This window comes from Plectrocnemia conspersa, unplaced genomic scaffold (assembly GCF_051122295.1).
Source record: "Plectrocnemia conspersa isolate PC_06_02 unplaced genomic scaffold, ASM5112229v1 ptg000007l, whole genome shotgun sequence".
Lineage (NCBI taxonomy): Eukaryota > Metazoa > Arthropoda > Insecta > Trichoptera > Polycentropodidae > Plectrocnemia > Plectrocnemia conspersa.
This window is the reverse complement of record NW_028277171.1, coordinates 8655007-8678238: the sequence shown is the minus strand read 5'-3', so window position 1 is coordinate 8678238 and position 23232 is coordinate 8655007. Positions and strand designations below refer to the sequence as shown.

Below are 23232 nucleotides of genomic sequence, written 5' to 3'. Positions count from 1 at the left end.
CATTTTGCCCAATTGTGGTGATTTGGAAACGGAAATATATTTTTATAAGAACGCTTTTGACTAACTATTTAAGTTTTTACAGTTGTAAATTCAGCAAAGCTGTAATAACTTTTATAACAGCTTTTTGCTATTCCTGATGCCTGGCAGTAAGATAGGGTTTTTAAGTATCAAAATCTCGCAAAAAATTACAATAAGTCAATACGTTTTTGAGAAATTGTTTTGAGGTTGTTCCGAAAAATATCAGTATCTCGCCGTACGGTCGCTACTAAACGTAATTTAAAATAATTATTTACGCCATAGTCCCCCCTTTTTTTTTGGGGGTTAGAAATTGTATTATACTTACTAGTAGAAATTTTATAAAGTAAACGAATAATAATTGGTAAATGGTATATGCAGCATTGGCACGAAAAATCATTCGTGTTTTAAGAAATATATTCTATGAATACTTAAAGTAATATCACATAATTAACCATATAAGCAAAATTAATAAGCGCTGAAATTATATTTTGCGCTATCTACGTATTCACATATCTTATGATATTTTACATACTATTTATAAATAAATGGGTCACTGACTTTCAGAAGCTAAAAATCACAACTCAAACAAAAAAGCATAAAAAGCAATTGTATGATTTTAAAATATATACTCTCCGATGAGTAATATTTTATAACAACTGAGCAATTAGTTTTCAAAATAAGGCGAATTATTTTTGCAGAGCAGCAAAATATTCTTGATTAAAGTTTTCTCTTAAGTCTGTGATGCAATAAATTATTATTTCTTTCCAAAAAACGACTATATGTGCTTAAAGAAAATAATAAAAATGTTCACCGTTATTTAATTTTGCTATGCAATAATTATTTTTGTATTTTGGAATCCCCTTATTTATTTAAATAAAACATCTTTACCTAATTAACCAAACAGAAAAAAATTGTTTGAAATTAATAGTAAAAGCTAAAACTTTATATAAACAAGCAAGTTTATGATAAATTTAGCATTTTCCGTTGTTTGAAACGAACAATAAGGCTTGTTTTAGTTCCAGGCTCATCTTTAATATTATTTTTATGAATAAATATTCATATAAAATGTATTTTTACACGAGATAACATTTTTATTTGTGAAATTATTAATCTAATACATAAAAATATAAATCCAGAATTAAGGTTGAATATATTAGTCTAATTTAGTTAAACTGAATTCTAAATATAGAACAAACGTAATTTTTATTATAGTTTTACGAAATAATGATGCCTACTAAAAGCAGTGCGTGCATAATATCATAATATATTCGACGGAATTATATTAAATTACAAATAACTTTTTTCTGTAATAGGTATAATTTATATTTATGATTTTATATAACGAACGTGTACGTTCAGCGTGTACAATTATCATGTTTATTATATGAAATCAAAAATCAAATTATAGGTATACAGACAAATCCCTAAGCAAGTTTTGTAAAATTTCCAACTCTCTGTTTGTTTACGCGATTTGGTTTGTCGCATAAAATTATAATATGCGAAACGCTTTTATGCACTTTACACATATGTATATACCTCTTATTGTAACATATTATTAATTAAAAATAAGGTTTATCAAGCGTTTTCTAGCTCATTATATAAAATAAGTTTATTAAATTTTTCACTTTTGAGTGGCTATTTTATATTTTTAAATATTACGTGGAATTTTCTTAGAAACAATTGTAGTAGTTATATATTTTATAATATTGGATAATATACAAATTTTATTTAAAATATAGTTTTAAACGCAGTTCTATTCAAGTAAAAGTCTAATTAAAATAATATTTCACACATAACTTATTGTCATTAAACAATATTACAATATTTTTTAATTTTCAACGACCTTTTTATAAAATAAGCTATTTTTGTTTTATATACGACTCCCACATGGGTCATAGGACCAAGATTAAAAAATAATTTAATATAAATTAATGTTAAGCCAAAGGCTTTTTTTAAGCAGTGAGAATAAAAAAACGGAAAATTTTATTTAATAATACTTATAAACGTATAATTAAAAAATTATTTATAATATAAACAAAAATAAAATAATTGCTTGCGGTGTTTTAAACTTAAAGAAAGTACTTTGAAATATAAAGTCAAAGGCATCATACTTTTGTTGACAGCAAATAATTAAAAGCTTTAGAAGATTTAATGGTGAAGTACACAAAAATTGTGGGTAAAATTATATAAATTATTATTTAAATTAATAGAAGTTTACGTTAGCCTTACTAAAAAGTGTGATTATATAAGGTTATTCCGAAATGAATGTCGGTTTTTTAAATTCAAGTTTTAATAGTCAGTCGTGATTTGACTGTGGAAACCTGAGTACTTATTGTGTTATATCTATATTGATGCACATCTAAATTTCACAATCTAATGCTTAAAAAAATAGGGAGGCAGAATTTTTACCAAGTAAAAATTGCATGTTATTCATTTTTTTTAAACACTGCAAACTACGTCCACTAAAAACATTTGTGAAGTGGTAGGTGATTCATTAGATATCCATAAATAATCCTGGATTTACTTAATTTTTTATAGTTTATTTGTAGTATACAACAAAATATATTAATTAATGTTTCTGATTGCGAAATGAATATTTAACCTTATTCGTCAGTGCTACAAGTTTTTCTTTTACATTGGTTTTGTTTTGGTTTTCTAAAAGACTTATTTATTATCTGGCTAATTAAAGTAGATAAGTAATTTATATTGAATATGTTGTGCCACGGGGAAAAAACATTTAAAATGTTCGGTTAAATAATACAAAACTGTTTTGCATCAAACTCAAAATAATACATAAAGGACCATTTACCCAACTCTTGTCTATACGATTATATTAAGCGTTAACATGAAATCTAACAGTTAATATCAATACGTAATCACGATCAAATAGCAATTAACGAAAATGGGATCTTACATTAATTGGCCTCTTTCAATAAGCTGATGATGCCATTTTCGTTTTCAGCTTTGTACAAAAGAAGCAAAACTGTGAAATTGATTAAAGCAAATAGAGGTCCAATTATTTATCTCACCAGGTATTGATCCAGTAATCTCTAGGTTTAGCGCTACAGATGTTCGAACCAATTACATTGCCGAATCAATGGCGAACCCGCATTTCTGTTCCATATTTTTCAAAACGGTAAATATTAATTATAATAAAAATATGTATGTGTATTAGGTTTATTCAACGTAGCTCAGATTAATGTATTTTGGCAATAGCTTGAATAATCGTGTAGAAAAAATCTCAAGAACGCTTATTAAAAAATGAATGGGATACGATTTGACAATAGGTAGGCATGGGTCGAAAGTACCCATAAATAAATATGAAAGATAAATTGAATATGAATATATATATATTTTTATTTACATCTAGTATTTATCAAAAGAGCATAATTTTGTATAACTAACTATTTATAAATTGCTTTTTTGCTTTCTGTAAACCATCCAATAAATGAAAATATCTTTTCAAAATCGTTCAACCAACTAAATCACGTGCAGGTTATTTGGGTTATTAATAACGTATGTATATTTATATTTTATAATACGCATGTAAAGTAATATAATTGAAAACTCACTTAATATTTTAGCATCGTAGTAATAATGATATTTGGATTTTTCATAAAATTATTTGTTTTTTTAGAATTTTCAGGGCTAATCAATTTCTTTGAGCGATTCAGAATTTAGGACGAAATTAGTTAATGTTTTATTATTTATTTGACAAGTTTAAGTTATTAAGTAATAAGTTAATTACCATGGGTCATAAAGATCTCGCACATTTTTGAGAGATTTTATTTTAATGGTTTTTAAAAATCATATCAGACAAATGTCACCTTTCATAGGCAATACATTGCTGAAGACGTTTCCGAAATTTATCCGCTACTCTCCGTGTCATATTAGGCATAATGAAGTCGATTATTTGTATGACTCTTTTCTTAAAATATATAAAAGATCAATATATGAATTTCTCAGATCAGTGCTACTGCTATGAAAACGAGAACCTGTTGAAGAATTTCTGCACTTTGATGTTAGCATAATCTTTCACTTAACTCTTAATCTAAAATCGTTTAATTGGCATGCAAGATTTTCCTCAAACTTTGATTTAATATCACCAGTGCCATCATGACGTGCTGACGAGTGGAACACCTCAAAAATTGTGGAGTAGATAATGCTCTTACTGCTCCCATAATTTTTGGAGTTTTAACAGTTCCAAGTCGGTCAAGTTGTTTTATTTTTAATGTAGATCTAGCTTTCAATTAATAAAAAAAGCTAGCATAATCGTTTTTTGATCTAATAAAGATTCCGTATGTGTCGTTATCATAGAAAGATTGTTTTATAATACGCTTGAACAACAGAGTTGCTATGTTCATTGACCCAAATTATTTATAGTAATGAAAACGGTAGAATCTAACCTAACAATGTAAACCTATTTAATATTTTTACCTTCAGCACAACCCACACAGTTTCTCTTTAAAATATGGAAGATCTTATTGCCCCATCCTGTATATAGTAAATCGAATGTCGAGTTCGTCAAAATGGGACACCACCGTTGGAAACCTTTTAATAGCTTAAGTAGAAAAGTATGCGCCATAAATCGTAAAATAAAAAAATCTATTATCTTAATAAAGTATAACGCGTAAATTTTGTCGTTCGTAATCAATGGCATTTTCTTTAAAAAAACTCGCCACGTTTCTATAGCTGGTTGTCTCATCAAAAAGGACATTGAAAGGGTCATGGATCACTTTGTCTCATACGAGGTGTCTGACAAGAAGTCTAAAGACTTCCTGTCAGACACTACGTTGAAGTTCAATGAATCAGTACTTCAAGCCAATTCAATTTCAAACCAGCAAAGCTACCGCTTCTCTCTTCGCATCCACTGGTCTAGCTTATCGTCCAAAATTCAAAGCAAATTAATTTCGGAGACCCCTCTATCATACGAACAGCACTTCTCAATTGTTGCATAATAAGCTTTGCCCCAACAAAAAACAATCCTATGACTCGAAGGTCATGACACTAGAAAATTGCGCTTTTCAATTCTTCAAGTTTTGATAAAATTTGTACTCCACTTAAAATTAGTTAATATTTCATTGCAAAGAAGCACAATGTTATTCATTTTATAAATAAATTTAATATGGCATTAAACTACATGTTTTGTGTTATATTGTAATTTATTATAAAATGACCACGAAAGTATATTTTAATCATAAATTTAATATTTTCAACAATTTTCGATAAAATCTATTTTTAGGAATACTTTAAGGTCTTTGCCGAAAAGTAAGAATTTGAAATTATTAGTGTTTCATTATAAATGTTTGCGTAAACATTTTAATTATCAAAGAACGAATTTGGGAATGTGACTATTTTTACTAATATAAAATATTAATTATTACACAAACAGAAAAAACTTTTGCCTTTCAGATTTATTGTTCACGTTATTAAATTAATTAGTTTCAGCGCAGTCAGCTTAATTAATTAACACTACACTATATTATATATATACAGCCTGCTCTAACATACGTTACTCGCACATTACAACACACCACATACACAAGCACACCACCAAACACAAAACACTTAGTGAGGTGAATCTTAAAACCTCTAATTACTTTTTGCAAAATGATTTCGCGAACGGAAATTTAATTACGCCACCGGAAATAAACGCAATAAATTGAACGAGCGCCACCAAGGTGGGTTTGCTATGGTTGTGTATAGAAAATGAGGAAGACAATTATATCAATTTATCTTGCGCGTTTATCCACACCAAAGCCTGTTCGCCCATAATTTGGACCCATATCGCTCTTTATCTGATGCCCGTGAAACATTGACCCGGACCCCGATTTTATTCAGACCCCGAGACCAACTTTTTCTCGCCGCCATAAATTAGGCGTATAATCCTTGAACAGGTGCCGTAATTGTTTGCTGGGCAAGTCCCTTGAATTTTTACCATTTATGCGTATATACATACAATATTTTACATAATTGCTATCGGTTCAATGTTTGATCGTGTATAATAATACAAACATTTGAAATTATAAGAAATTACATTTTTTACATTGGGACGCGTTTTGTTCTAAGATTTTGATGATATTTGTTGACAGCTACGTTGCAATACTTTTATGTTTAATAATGTTTTATATAGTATTTACTTAAAAAAACAAAAAAATATTTAATAATGGCTTTGTCACCTAATTTTTTAATTTTTTAAATATTGCTAGCTTTTAAAAATATGTGTCAAAATCTGTTGGTTCTATTTTAATAATTATTTATCTTGAGCCTACGCGTACAACGTTGCAAACTCGTGTAGTTATTATATACTCGTACGTATAAATTACTTGTGTTAGCCAGTTTAATATCAACGGCTCTGTAGTAAATTTGAGCTCATCCTAATTTTGCGCCCTAATTGCTCGTTAATTATATAAAAAAATAGCCAGAAAAGCACAGTAGATTACCTTAACGAGATAAAACGATAAGTACTATATTCATACGAAATTATATTTTTTTATTAAAAGCATATAATTTTACATATTATTCAGAGCATTTGATATTTTTTTGATTATTTGTTATCCAAGTGAAATAATGCATTCATATCAGTACGATATACTGGTAGTATAAGTCTATGAATAATACCTTACGTGTTCAAATTACATATGACCCTACTGTTTTTCAATTTCAATCGTATCTGGGAAATCAAAATAATATTTAATAACTATATTTTCGAAGGATCATCACAGATTGGGTTTTCCTAGATTTTCCTAATCTCACGAATAAATATTGTGATAAATAATTTATGCTTAAATCAAGCTAAGTTATGCATGGTTATGATTAATAAAATAGTTTCCACTGATGATTTCAGTATGTTGTCTCACTATCATTGTCTATGAAAAACGATCATAAAAATTCCGAAATATTTTGATCTTGTGAACAATTAATGACAGACATTGAATTCATGAACACTTACGCCGCTGCTACATCGTACAAAATTTACATAATTTTTGCTCGTCTCCGCCTCAAGAGCGGTTGATACACGACACAGCTCAGTACATTCATGTCAACTCCATTACAATTTCATGCAAAGCCTTATTTGCATTTCACAAACGTTTCATACGTTTTAAAGTTTAATAAATTATGCAAAGCTCTCGTACGCGTTACATACATAGTCAAAATCACAATTAATCGAGGTCGGTTACAAAACGCGAGTGTAATAATGCAATGCAAAATTAATCGCATTTCAATTTACACATATAAAACGTGATTATCAAATCGACGTACGCATATACTAGTAAGTCTAAAAGTATCCAGCCCAATAAATGGTAAAAACCATTAAATTCGGGGGAGAAAGTGAAAGAACTTATTTATAAATGCAAATTAATAGTTAAATATATTATATTAAGCAAAATAATTGTTAATATCATAGCTTGTCGAAACACACATACTTGTATAGTAGTTTGCGAAAATACATCTAATCAAAGTTTATCGCTGAATCAATTATAATACTAAATAGTTTAAGTCTGACAAGTTAATTTTAACTAGTAAACAATATCATGTTTCTATTTGGTATTAAATTTAGACATGTAAATATAAGTCTTTAAAAGAGCATTATTATATATTATTGTACTAAATTTTTTTTTTAAAAAATCTAATACAAAGTCTATACTTAAAAACAACTTGTTTACTATGTTTTAGTTTAAGATAAAAATATGTAAAAAATACAGTTATAATTTTACATATGGTTTCTGGCGATATTAACATTTTAATGAATGCATCCAAAGCAATATGTACCTTTACATTTAATATCTATATTTGAATTTTAGTTTTTTTTCCGTTGATACTAATCTAATAGTGTGTTAATGTTGTCTTAATTTGATATTTGTGTAATATTTTGCAATATGATTATGGCGTATTCAATTAATGCTAGTATTGAAAATCTTAAGCTGTGTTAATTCTTATTTTTAATTAATTAAAGTTTAGATAAAATTTATAATATTACTTGATACAAGACAAGCGTCTGTTGTTATAAGTAAAATAATGGTTTTAGGGCCGTTAAGACGGCAAGCTTTATAGACTTTAGCTTGTAGTTGATATTAGTATTTGCAGTTGCTCTATATTTTATTCATATAACTTCATTATTTTTTCTTTCGTAATTGAAATTATTCTAAGACTAAGCTTGTAACCCAGATGCAGTGGGTTCTAGTCACAACAGCAAACTCCAATCTTTATTTTTTTTATTTTTTTTTATTTTAAGCCGGCCCCAGCTACAAAGTGACTTCTATTGATAATAAATTATAATACACATAATCTATGGTAATCGTTGCTCAAATGCGTACATCGCTTATTCTGGAGTACCATAGGGTTCCAATCTGTGTAATCTGCTTATTTTTATTTTTAGTAAAGACATAAATGTGGCAATTATTAACTCTGAATATTTAATAAATGCTAATGACAAGAAAGTATTTAAGAGTATTTACACAAATTTGAATTCGCTCTCTTTAAACAAAAACGTCAAGTGACTGGAGGTGGTCGATCAACAATCGATATTTTTCAACATCGTTAAACGTCACTTCGTCATATTTTCCAGATCCTCTTGCCTGGTGAAATTCTATCACAGTTTAAACTAAGGTTTTTTAAGTACAAATACTTTTGGGAGTGACATTCGAGCTGGGATGGAGATTTTCTATGCACATTGCTAAATTGTGCGATAAGACTTCGTGGGTGCTCGCCTTCGTTATATTATTATTAAAAAGTCCTCGAATATGGCTTCTATATCTAGAATCCGAGTAAAGCAATTCAACGACGATTTCTAAGATATCTTTACAAAAGAGGGGTCGTATTCATATTTGTATTCTCGTGCATTTTCGCTAGAAGCGTTAAGATACAATTCATTGCGTTTTCGCCGTCTACTCAATGAAGCATTTTTTGTAGTATCTAAGGAGTAGTGTCAACAACCCGTCAATTCTCGAAAACTTTGAGCCTTCCAAACACCAGGATGTGTTTGTCGATAGCTAGACCTGGAAAAAAATATGTGTATAAATAATATAATTTTTTTTTTATTTTTTTAAATGTATATGACCATTGTTTTTGTCCATTATGACACATTGGAAAAACCTTTTAAGTCGGGTTGGTCAGATTTGTAATAAAATATAAGCAAATTAGATGGTTCAGATTTACCAGGTCGTCTCTTCGCGTCTTTTGGTGGGCGTCTCTGACTGTATGTCTCCTGCCTGGGTGACTGTCTTACTCTCTGCCTGTTTCCTCATGTCTGAGCTTATATATCTAGGGCTATAAAGTCTGCTGGCCAATCCCATATGTGCAGCGATCTTTCAGCCAATCGCTGCAGTCGCTTCGTAGAACGGCGAAATAAGTCAACGCCTTTAGAAAGCGACGTTCGCTCGTCCAAGAAAGTATTGCATTTTCTAAAATGTCACGGATATGCGTAACCGTTTCGCTGCAAAGAGATTCTCTTAACGACGGAGAATATTTGTTGTGAACTCGTGTTCTGTGCGGTCATGCAAATCCTTTACGCTATTATGTTGTTTATATCCATTGTTAATAAATGATTGTTTTTGGTCACAGTCATCAACGCGAGCTTAGGAATTGTGATAATGACCCTTTTGAACGTGGTCATTTGTGTGTGGTCACTACAATAAAATTTCTTGTAACCGATATAAAACTAGGAGTTTCATAAAAATAAATTATTTTAAATAAAAATAAATTAATTTACATATTTTTAAAATGGTTTAAAACTACTTAAATTATTTAAATAAGTAGTGGCTAAAATACGCTATATTCGCAGCTACATTCAAAGCAGGTGGTGAGATTTTCGATCAATAATCCAAAATCAAAGTTTTACAATATTATTTCTATTGACAATAAATAAGTTGCTAATTTAAAAAATAATTATTGTAAAGAGTTAAGCTTAAGTTAAAAGAAACAACTCTATATTTTGTAACTGCCTTTTCTAAGTCAGAACATCGTAAAGTAGCAATATACCCATTAGCAACATTACAATTAAGCAACACAAAAATTAACTTGCCGGCGAAACAAAACTACCCAGATTTTATTACGGATTCCTAAAATACAACTGCGTACAATCTTAAATGAACCCGTCAGCAAAACAATAACCCTAAAGTACTTTAACATTAGCGCTAAAGTGTTTTTGCGCATTAACGTAAAATTAACGATAACATAAATTATTATTTGTCTAAGCACTTGCACCATAATATCAACTAAAATATAGCAATTTTATATTTATATAAAAAATATCTATCATTGGCTGTTTTAGATAAGGTTATTATTCTCCAAAACCTTCCGTTAACCACAAGTGGTATATATACATACATAAGGGCGCGAGTTTGAGACCCGCAGCATTTATTAATAAAAATACGTTATAATTAAAAACCAGTATGAGCTGAAAATTACACATATTGCTTGTATATTACATTAATAATTAATTAATAATAAAATAGATATCACTGATTACCAATTTTGTTCAGTATGGTGTCTGCATTAACTTGTATTTATTGATTAATCATCTCGTTGTAAGGCAATCTTACAACGAGGTTTAGATAAATAAATATATTATATAACACTTAATTTTACATAAGCGTTAATTTATATAATAAAGTTTTGTTCTCATTAACCGTAATTGCCTTACTAGACAATGTAAGAAAAGAGTGAGCGTGATTTTGTTTTTTTCCTGTCACTTAAGACAGTATAGAGGTCAGAACTTTTGTTCTCGGATAATCATTATTTAAAAGATTCAAAAACCTCTTGAGTTTGGAGTTGGCAGCTAAGTAATATTATAACTTTAATCCTTAGATTTGGTGTAGCTCAGCTGTCACCTACAAACAACCAAGAGTATAAACAATCTGGAAACTCTATAACTATGGCGCAAACAATTTAATAAACTACGTAAATACAAAATTATGCAAAATGTATTCACAATAAAAAATTATAATCATATTATAATTTATAATTGCTGAATTCAAGTAACGTTTACTCTACACATTGATCAGTTCTCTATTTTTCTGCTATTGTTAGTTTTTCGCAAGTGATAACGATATAAAAAAAATACTTGCTTAGTAATAGAGTAGATGAACGAACATATTAAAACAATACAATCCGATCACATGTAGGTCGAATACTTTTAGACCGACCTGTAAATCAGATCCAAATGTATATAAATTTATTCGAAAATACTTATCTGGCCCGATTACGTCAGCAATCAGGTAAAGTATTTTCCTTGGTTAAATATTAGCGAAAACCTATAAGCGTTTTCTTTTTTCTATTTCCGGTCAGGTAAACATATTACTAGAGCTTATCTCAATATCGAAATGAACGTTTAATAAATAAAATATATTTAATTTAAATATACTTTTTTTTTATTAATTTCAAAATCTTCGAATAATTAGGATGCAAATAAAATAAGATAAGCTTTTTTATAGCCAATGTAATTTATGTAGGTAAATACATAGGAAATATGTTTCAACTATTATATATTATATATAATCTGTTTTAAATTCTGCTCACAACTATAATCTATTGCATAAACTTTAACAGGCTAATTCACTACTAAACTATCGTTTAAAAAATCTATATATAAAAAATATCACAATAGGATAATAAATGCTTTTCATCACACTATAATATCAAGTAACTAATAATTTATAACAGACATTTCGTTAAAATCAGTGCGATAAATTTAAAATTAAAAATTGACAATATGTACAAATACTAATTTCATATAAACAAGCATTAATTAGAGTATTACATAAATTATTACTTTATATATTAAGCTATTACGAACATTATTAATAATTAAAAAGGTCCATTTTAAATTGATCATAATGTATTATAATAAATTTAATACAATCATAGATGTATTATCTAAACTAACCAACATATTATGTGTATGTATATCTTATAATATTTCATAGAGCTCGCTTTCTCTGTATAAGTTAGTAATTTTGTCTGATAATAACTTTATGGTATTCAGAAGCAGCTACCGGCTAGTTATGATTTAAACCATTGTATTTACATATAATTGTATGTTTCTATTTCAACATTGCATATGGTTAAACTACTCATACTTTACTTAAGATCAATAATTTGTCACGAACCGACGGTAAACACGCTTTATTTGAAAAGCCATAACAATTAATATATACACATTTAGATTGGTATATGCTCACGAGCGATCTTACTGTTTCCTTGATAATGTTTATACAGTGTTAACATTTAGATTCAACCATCCAGAAATGTATCAACAATTCCAAGTATTGCTGGTAAAAATAAATTAAATAATTATCTTAACCTATTCTTAGAATATGTAAGTGTACATTTATAGTCTCTAAAGAAATTCCCGAAAGACGTAAATAATTGAAGAGCTGAATAAAAAGTAGCAATCTTCTATCGTTAAATATATTAAATAAACAGAGTTTAATGTCCTTTTATATTGATTATCCGTGTGAGACTAAAAGTGTATTTTTTTATACAATGTAAATTTTAATTTAAAAATACATTGTCATTATACATTTAGAGGAAGCCATTTTATAAATTAATATATTTATGGAGAGAGCAGTATTGTTAGTTAAATACATATACCCATTTAATAAAAAATTTTGAATGGTAATTTCGATGACAATAAAGAGATTATGATAATAAAATATATTCATATTTATATTATCTGTAATAAAAATATTTGTATATCGATCATATTCATCAAAGACTTACGAATTGTGAATACGATTATTATCTTGAAAATTAAGATATACCTCTTGAAAAATAATGTTTATTTTTATTCCTTTATCTGATTAATCTTTATTTTTATTAAATAAAAATTCATGTTAAACTTTTAAAATAAAATTAGCATAAAATGATTTTTAATAAAAAATAGCTAATCCATACAAAAAAATCAAGGCAAAATGTGTGTTTATTTCGGTTCTAAGCTTAGAGTACCCTTTGCCTTTCAGGAATAAATATTTTATTAAACGTATTTAAAAGGTTTTAAACAAAACGCAAATTTATCTTTTGGGGTTTAAGTTACACAAATATGAATTCCTCTGAAAAAAATCACTTAACCGGAAAAAATATCCTTTGAAGAAGTCGAAAAGTGATAGCTTTGTTCTTTAACGATAATAATAGACTATGATGCTTATTCGCACTTATGATTACCTTATCTCAAATAAATATTAATTACGCAGGAAAAAATTTTATCGCTTCTGTGGTATTTTGAGCGCGGAAAAGCTTTCTTCGTGCCACCATTTTTCTTACACATGATCTAATTCTCAAATAAATAATTAGTATGCACTAGGCATGATAAACTTTGGTGCTTATTACCCTCATTTTTAGCATTTTTAGTATCTAAAATATCTAATTGATTTTAGTTCTATTTTGTCAGCTTTTGTGTGTTCATCCCCAAAACTGTGAACGCTTATACGACTTTGATTTAATATTAATATGTATCTTCTACATATTTTTTTCTTGATATATATTTTTTAAATATATATCAAGAAAATATATATCTTATAACTTAAACCTAATACGCTAAGTTCCCGATGGGGTAAGTTTACGTGCGCACTTTTGTCCCATGAGACAGATTCCTAGTTGTGGGCAAATGCATTTACGGAGAACGTTTTTAAATGTCTAATATAATACAGCATCCTAGTTGCCAGTTTATTAAAACCTCATGGGAATCATTGACTTAAATTTATATCTTATCAAATATAGTTTACAAGAAGTCAAAATATTTCACGAGTAAGATGAAAACTAAATCGTATCTCTAAGCTTAAACGTTACTCGCTCAATCCGGCTGTAACTTTATCTGACCTCCGGGTGTAACTTAATAACCTACCGCTTTAGTTGTTCTATATATATGTGTGTGTATTTATCTCAAAAAGTGTGTAGAAGTTTAACTTTTATTTTTAACTAAGTTACTATTTTTGTACATTTATCACATAAATAAATTATACTGACCTAACTGTCGCGCGTATATATTTTTGTATAAACAACATTATACACTTTAAATAATACGTTTAATTAATTTTAACTCTCAACAGTTTTTGTATCACGTACAATTTGAGTAATAACTTTAATCTATACTATAGAATCTAATAGTCTCCGAAGGTGGGGTTGAATTCTGATAAAGTAAAAAGCGGTTGTTTCCTAGCATCAGTATAGATAAAGGTTTGAGATAAAGTCAGGAAAAATCCATAATAATCTGAAATAATTTTATTAATTTTAATCATAAAATAAAAATTGTAGTGTAAGCTGTGTTATCGAACGTTCAAAAAATCGGCAAAAGGGCAGTTAATTTTAATGTTATAAAAATCAGCATAAAAATTATTTTAAAAGTAATAATACGCATATGACGCAACGAACAATAAACAAAAATATGTGCTGCGTATCGTTTTATTGCGATTTTTATAAAAATACTTTTTTAAGGATCGTTGTTGTCGGTCACAGAACAGAGAATATATAAAAGTGGCGTTCGCGGTAAAAAACAATCGTCGTGTGCGACAGATCTCTACATTTTTTCAATTCGATTGTGTATTAAATATTATGAGGGACTGTTCAATTATAGGGTGTAAAACTCATAGTAAAAATTTATTAAAAAATTAAAATAGCATAACTTTTTACATGTAAACACAAATTAATACGTTTTACCTAATATAAACAAATGTTTTTTTAAGCGTCTCGCGCGTGTGTTTGACAGGGCCGAACTGAACCGATGTTAAAAATATACGGATTTATTTTTATTATTTATATATATACATATACGTTTACTCGATTAGCTCTGCAAATAAAAATAAAAAGTTTAAAATATATACCAGATTTACTACCGCCAAAAAATAAATTATATAAAAAATATATTCGGTGAAATATTTATAAAAATTGAAACACAACTTTTATATTTTGTGCCACTGCGTTTTTTTTTAATATAGTTGTTTTAACTTAAAATTCCCTAAAGATAAGTATAAGGCTGCTATTGATAGGTCGCTTTGAACTAATAACGATAGAAGCACATTTTTTTCGAAACATTTTTCATTATATTTAGTTTACACGACCAAAAATGATTTTTGAAAAATTAAAAAAATGCACTACCTTTTATTAATTTACCATTGAATAATACAAATAAAAACTTTGTGTCCTCGGCAATGGACTTAGATATTGTTTCAAAACCTCGGGAAGTTAGTCGTTTACGTGCAAAAATTAAATATTTACACTCTTGTTCAGAAAATCGGCTTAAAAATCTCAAATGCCTTTAACAAACAAAAAGACGGAATAAAAAATTACAGACCTCAAAAATATTTCAGATATATTACGTATAAAATAATTAATTGTCGATGAAGTTGTAGATTCATTCAATGAAATTAATTTAAAATGTCAATATTTGATACAACAGTGAATTAACAAAGTCCGCGGTATTAAATTTACTAAAAATATTCGCCTGAGCTAAGAATATTCGCATTAACTTTATTTTTTATTCTAATAAGGCATATTTTAATATTTGTTGCCGCATATACGAACATTAGGCTAATTGTACTCAATAGACAGGGAACCAGGCTTCACCAGTAAATCACTTCAGGCATTAAAATTAAAGGCCAAGAATTCTAAGTATAAATTAATTTGTTTTTAGTTTTAAATGAAATGGCCATTAGGCAAAAAGTAGAATGGGATCGTAAAACATATCACGGCTATGTAGATTTTGGCACAGGAACGGAGGGAGAGAACTTGAAATTGCTAAAGAAGCCTTGATATTTGTGGTTGTGTGTAATAATGGAAAACTTCCAGTAGGATATTTTATTAATCGATCCTATTAGCTTAGATCAAATTACAAAATTAGTAAAACAATGTTAGGAAAAACTTCAAGACAATGATTTATTACAATTCCATGAGATCTTATATCACCTTTTGGCGATATAAGATCTCATGGGATTGCAAATAAATAATAATTCTACTGCTCATCAATTAAAAGCAATTTATGAAAAACGCTGATTTGTGTAGAGCTACATTAAAAATTTAATAAAAATTGTATTCCTTTAGATGATATATCGATTTTTAACTATTGAAAGAATTAATAATTCAACAAAAAACCTACAATAATTATTAATCATGTAAAAATTTATTTTAACCTGGACCACACCAGTTTATCTTGCTTCAGTCAACACATAGTTAAATATATAGCAGGCTACAATATGAAATCAATATTTAAAAAAACTGAAACTTGCTGTGATGTTTTATTTTGTGAAAATTATAGTTTTCTTAATTGTTCATTAATCGACTTTGATCCCGAAAGTTAAATTAGTGTTGCAAATGCCTTTAATTTTTATATGCGTATTTGTACGAAACAGCCGTTCTATGTATTCTTTATTCTGTGGTGTCGATGGATCAAACGCAAGTCTATCCACTTTAATTCAATCACAAAACTCCTAATTTATAAAAAAAACATGCCATTGGAGGCACGGTTTTAGAGCAGATTGTCGGGGGGCGCAGACCCTCAGCGACGCGCCATCTAAGGGTTGTTATCGGCGAGGTGCTTTGTGGTGCTGTCTTTCTCAGGACATGTTAGCACAGACTTGTGGCTGACGATGAGCTCAGTTCCACCGTGCCTCGCAAATGATATTATTTCTGTCGTCTGGCGGAAAAAAAATCTTACGAAAATGGTATTTTTTTTAATTTAATCACGTTTTTTTATCTTTCTCGGAAAGAAATTTTAAAGTGGGTCCGAAAAAAGTTTGAAAGCCTTTCAAAATTTAATTTCAAGAAACCTTATCCTGCTCAGTGAACGATGGTCACGTTATTTATTTACTATTTTTATTATATTTTCTTAATTGCGTAGAATACAATAACTTAAAATATACTCCAAGATGGCAATCCCTAGTGAGCACCAATCATGTTGCCAGTTGAGTCTCTGTAATTGAGTGTCCAAGGAGCGAATTGGTCTGCCTGCTCCTATAGAAAAAGCGGCGTTATTGTGTGTCGCGCGTAATGTATGGACACACGCTGGCGTAATGTCCTTTGACGCCAATTATCCTTATGTGCGGACCGAAAGCGAATTTCGTCCTGCGCGTCCGTTCACGTAACATACATACATACATACGTTCCGAGGCGGCTGCGCCCCTCCGCCGTGAAATTTCGCTCTCAGCCAGTCACTGGACGACTTTTGACGCAATTGGACGCGCGGGGGCGCGATACTGTTCAAAAGCGACGACTTCGCGCAAAACAATTTTCAATCGGTGGTGACGACGTGCAAAGTTGACGCGAAAGTTTAGGGCACGCTTGCTATTTATTCGTGAGTGATAAATACGTCATTATTGAGTGATTATAATCGACGATAAGGATTTCACTTGTGTGTCACGGGCGTACTTGATACTCCGCCTGTGATTGCTCAAACGGAGATAATGACAGGTTCAGCCGGAGCGATCCAATTATTTTATTTGATAAACATGAGCATCGAACGAGGCGTTTTTCTAATTCACTTATTTTAGCCCATTATTTTAAAGCTAAATTGAATCCAATTCAGATGAAACAAATTTAAAAGATCCGAGTAATAGTCCTTTTTAAACTTTCTTAAAACAACAAACTTTTGTACAAATGCAGTGAATATATATTATTAGTTAATGACTCTTTGCTATAACATAGACATATTTACATTAATAACGACCATAATTGCTAAATATTTTTTTTATATAAAAGTAACAACGTTAAAAAAACCCTGATTTGCCCAAAATATATATTATTTATTTACCCAAATACAAACATACTATGTAACGTGGATATTGTATCTGTTTTTTATATATAAATTCAATACTAATTATACGTATAGAAAAAGTTTTCTACAAGGAAAAGATAATTATATTTATTAGTAAAATCAATTTCAATAAATTTATTTAAATTTTTTTTCTGTTAATATTTTAATTTTACTAGTTAAAGTTTATACATGTTTTTTTAATTTTACACTTAGCAAAATAATCATGATAAAATTTAAAAAAGAAATTTTAATTGTGAGAAATTTATTTATATTATTATATTGTCTTTAACTTAATGATATATTGCTCTGTTATAATTGTCTTTTTTATTTTAACAACTAAGTTTAACACGTAGATATGTTAGTTTAATTTTATTTAAAATAAATTACTATTTTAATCTATAAAAATTTAAAAAATGTACATATGTATAAAATTATATGTTTATTTAATAAGTCATATCCTAATGTGTATACTTCTCATATTGTTGACTTTTTAAAGTATCATCTATAAAAATAAACGTGCTTTAAAATAATATAAATCTTATAAACAAATCTTTATGTCAAAAAATGTAGACAGCGTCAAAAGCATCCATAAAAATAATATATCGACTATCAAAAAAGACATGCTACTTATCTTAAAATAAAAAATAATTTTAGGCATCCAAATTGTACAGGTTGAACTTGAAAAAGTCATTAAATTATTATTTAATAATAATTTCTTTAATCTCGAAGAGTAACATTGTAAAATATTATTTCGAGAATATATCGCTCAAAGCTTATAAAAAATATATAAGGAATAATCCCACATGCGGTTAAATCACGCCGGATGAATATGGATAATGACTAAAATTTGAGAGATAAAAATAGCGACTACCCATACCTTAACCCAGTGTTTCCAAATATTTTTCTGAGTGAGGAGCCCCTAGAAAAACAGACTATTATTAATATTGAATAAAATAAACTTCGTGTTTTTTTTAGGTACAAAAAAAATTAATAATATACATATATAACTAATAACTTTATTAAAATATTTTGTGTTGTTTGCTTACATCTTTTCTAAATTCTGGGTTTTATTGTTGCCATAGAAACACGCAGTTCCTCTTAAACCCTTAACAAACGTTCCTTTTTTTGTTTTTCATTGTAGTAAGAGCGGAAAAGCGTAGTTCCGCTATGTATGTGGTGGAAAATTGAAATAATACATGTATAGCCTTTTTTACTATAATATGGTATTTACTTTTGTGATCAAAAAGAATTCATTTTAGGCAATTTATTGAATTTTAACTTCAGAGTACGGTTATACTCAATTTTTGTAAGCTCTTATTTTTCCTTGATATTAAATTATCTGGTGATGTAAAGTAAATAAACAAATAGATTTCTGAACCAGTCTTTAGTGTCAACAGCTTACAAAGGATTATACCTAATTCTTAATATTTTTTCAAAATATTTCAAAATGATCAAATAAGAGGAACGGCTGCTGCATTAGCAATGATTTTCCCAATAGAAATTGAATGCATAAATGCGCTAAGTCAAATCAGTCAAACTTGGTTAATTTTATTTTCTTTCTTTCATGCTTGCTTTTAACTCATTTTGATACTGAAAAATGTTTGCAAGATAAACTTTTAAAGCACACTGTATAAATAAATGTAACAACTCGTCTCATACCTCGTACACACGATTTAATACTCTTTCTCTTGAAAGCCATTTAGCTTCCGTGTGTAAAATTAGTGTTACATGAGCTGAACCCATACTTTCACACAGTATTTCAAGATACGTGACTTGAGTGGCTTTTGCTTAACATAATTTTCCATTTGCACAACCTGGTATAAAACTATTTTTAAATCTTGACTTATGGTTTTTCCAACTAAAGCTTTATTGTGTAAAAATCAATGCTTTGTAACGATATTAGGACTTATTTATTTTGTATTGCTACAAATTCTTTTACGCATTCAAAAATGCCAGCTGCACCATCGATACACAGGAAGCATGATTATAGATAAGAGTTAAAAGTGTTAGCTGTTGACAAAAAAATGCTTAGTTATTGCACCGTTGTCCATAAAACGAATAAATGCCGTTGTTTAGTACTGTGATCTGGAAAAAATTTAGAATTTTTCAGTTTTTCGCCAACGCTGTTTTTAATGTCAATTTACATATTGTAAAAAACTTTTCTTCTTAATTTATTGTTGTTTATATCTTGCTCTCTAAGCATTGTTTTAATCATGGCTTACCAATTAAGTAAAATTAACAATTCTGCAATACCGTGAGATTTAATTTTTCTTGCGATTAATTCAGCCACTAGATTTGCTTTTGCTTTACTTAACTGCTTATTGTACCTTTTTTTAAATATATAGCTTTTGTGACTTTAAAAGGCGTTTGAAATATTTTACATTTTTAAAAAAAATAATTTAAGACCGCTGGAGTTTAGCTGAGGCCATAACTTATCTCTACATATAAAACATTCTGGCTGTGGAAACTCTTTATCTGTATTCCATGTGGAGCAATATTCCATGTAAGTATTGCAGTAAAAACAAAATTTCAGTACTTTTTGTCAGGGTTTGGTGTGATAAATTTCACGCGAACCACTGACAGATTCCCTTTTCATCTCAACTGAGAACATCGTTTCGCCAGAATATATATTTGTAAAATTATGAACGATATGATTGTATACTTACGAAACATAAACCGGAATTGGAAAGGAGACGGAGAAAATAAAACACACACATCACAATTACCAACTGATTTTATGTCAGTACAAAATTCCCAAATGAGTTTCATATTTAAATTTTAAATATAACATAAGCACAAGTGATTATTTATTGATTTTCGCAAAACCCTTAGATTGAGAAGACACTCGCGGAACCCCGATTGGAAAATACTGTTTTAACTTAGCGGATTGTGACGACCTTAATTGGATCTTAAACAATTAATTATATTGCTCTCTTGAACACTCTCTTGAACACATATCTTTGTAGTCGACTAACTCACAACAAGTATTTGCTAAGTTTTCAGGTGACACTATATATGAGCTTTGTTTAGCTATTTATTAATTAATAGTTGCTATTATATTAGATTAAATATGATATTACCTAAAATAAACCTTGGCTAAAAAAACGAGTCTGTGATGATCGGAAAGGATAATTGTTCATAATCAATTACGCCCTCCAAAAATTTAATAAAAACCGTTTGAGTTCATGTGAGATTTAAATCTAAGTCTTCTATGTATTAGTCATATACACTTATGATATTTTTTATGAACATATACATCATTATAATAACAATAACAATAATATTGTAATTTTTATTATAGCAATTTTATTAATATTTTTTCTAATTAAAAATCAATTATTTTAATCTAGAATTTTAAATTCTAAATTATATCATTTTTAATATTTTAATAAAATATTATTAGTAGTTATAATTTTTGTTGTTAATCGATAGTATTAGTGACATCTTAAAATTAAAATACCCTATAGGAAAAAATTAAAAACATTACTTATAAATCGACTTATGTCCTTATGACCAAAACATGACAAATTAATATACAGTTATTGTATTATTACATAGTATTATTTATATTCTGATAAGCTATATTAGCTCGTTATAAAAGACTTCTAGCTTTATTTTTATCTATTCTCAATAATAATTAAAATCATGAAAACCTAAGCTAATATAATTGACCGGGTTAATTATTAAGTATAATCATTAACTCAGATCTCCGGACACGATAAAAAATTGATATAATTGTAACTTAATTAAGGAATTTAACCCTTGACCTTTAATTTATAAGCAGAAAATCACTACTAACTCATTGCCTGCATAACTTTTACCTGCGCAGCACTTTTGACCAACCCGTAATATCTATATGCAGTATTTATCTTAATTTTTAATAAGCAGTAAATCTTTAATAATTAAAAACCAAAGTTGTAAATATTTTTAAAAAATCAAATAGCTGTAAACTAAAAATATATCACTAACTAAATAGTTTAAAAAATAAAAAGCTTAAAATTCAAGGGAATCAATAAAATATAAATATATAAATACCTGTATTGTGCTAAGTATATGTTTAAGCTTAATAATCACTAACTTTTTATTTAAAAAAAAAATAAGTTTTACCGAAATTGCTTTATTTTGTAATTATAAATAAATATAGTTGTACTCGAGAATATTTGCTTGTTTTGCTTCTTATTGAAAACATACAAATTTAAATATTTTATAGCTACAAACTTAAACAATGCGCGATTTGTCTCAAGTGCTTCCTTAGCCTCCACGTAACGCTTCATGAAAATAAGATATTATCTTTCAATTTGAAAGAGAATTCTAAACCATTTATAAAAACACTTGACACCGCCACTAGTTTATTAATATAGAAAATATTATTTTTAATGCTTAAATAATTTAACATAAACTTTTCAAAGATATTTAAAAGTTAAGAAAATATATTCATTACAAGTGTACAAGTTGAGTATTAGGTTATAAGTTATTCGAATAGGATTGCTATTCGAATAACTTATAACGAATTGACGCAATGTTTTAAAATTGCCTAATTACTATATTCGTAAGCCTTAAAACTATGTTTATGCTGACTTAAAAATCAAATTAATTGTAGATTTATCAAAATTTAAATATGTATCAAAGATATAAATATTTTATGATATTATATATTGAGATTTTATTAAACGCAGAAAAGCAGTAATGCTTGCTAATATAAGCATAACATTTAAATCGGATATTATATTTAAATCATTTATCGATTAACCTTTAAAGTTTTTTATAACTTATTGGAAAAAGATTTATTCAATATAGGTCACTTCATTAATTCGTTAGCATTTTTGTGAAATTTCAAAAGCATAAATAAAATACATTTCGAATGTATAATTTATACAAATATTTTGTATTGGTTATTTAAATTTGTGGACCTAATTAGAATATTAAATGGTTCTCCCAAATATCTTACGATATTAATACTGTAGGAAACGGTTTGGACTTTTTTTTATTTATTTAAAAATTTAATTTTTGCAAAATATTCAAAATGACTGATCTTAGATCCCGAAATTGAACTCTTTGTAACTGTTGGAGATTTTAAAGTCAGGAAATTTTCTTTAGCCAGCTAATTTATTTTTAAAATTTGCATATTTTATTAAAATAACCTGAGATAAACCGAGATGTTTAAAAGTTCACTAGGTTATTGCAAGATATCGGATGTCAACAATTATTAAATAACAATATTAGTGGGGGGCTTGCGTTACTTTTATAAGAAATAATATACTAGAAAGATTTGCTTTAGCCATTTCTACCTTATTACTTAGTCGAAATTATATGTTACAGGATCTCATTGCGAGAATACATCTTAACAAAGTATTGTCAATTCTCACACGGAGTGTGCCTTTAAAATACAATACACATTGTGTGCGGATGTTAAGTGTGTTGAGATTGTTGTCACTTTCCTGATGTTATCTAGTCGTTACATTATTCCTCTA

The 23232-nt window shown here is 28.2% G+C and overlaps 2 protein-coding genes across 2 annotated transcripts in view; one reads left to right on the top strand and one right to left on the bottom strand.

Moving 5' to 3' along the window:
* The window catches only part of LOC148233860 (chitinase-3-like protein 2), a 33979-nt gene extending 24713 nt beyond the window's left edge, over positions 1–9266 (bottom strand). The window contains exons 1-2 of the mRNA XM_088188968.1: positions 9178–9266; positions 8956–9017 (exon numbers count right to left, since the gene is read on the bottom strand). Of these exons, the coding sequence (XP_088045094.1) occupies positions 8956–9017; positions 9178–9266 (151 nt within the window). The remainder of the gene's footprint in view (positions 1–8955; positions 9018–9177) is intronic.
* Positions 9267–17157: 7891 nt separating this feature from the next.
* Positions 17158–23232, top strand: part of LOC148233859 (alkaline phosphatase-like) — a 71472-nt gene continuing 65397 nt past the window's right edge. Inside the window, exon 1 of the mRNA XM_088188799.1 lies at positions 17158–17418. The gene's annotated coding sequence lies outside the window, so the exon portion shown is untranslated. The remainder of the gene's footprint in view (positions 17419–23232) is intronic.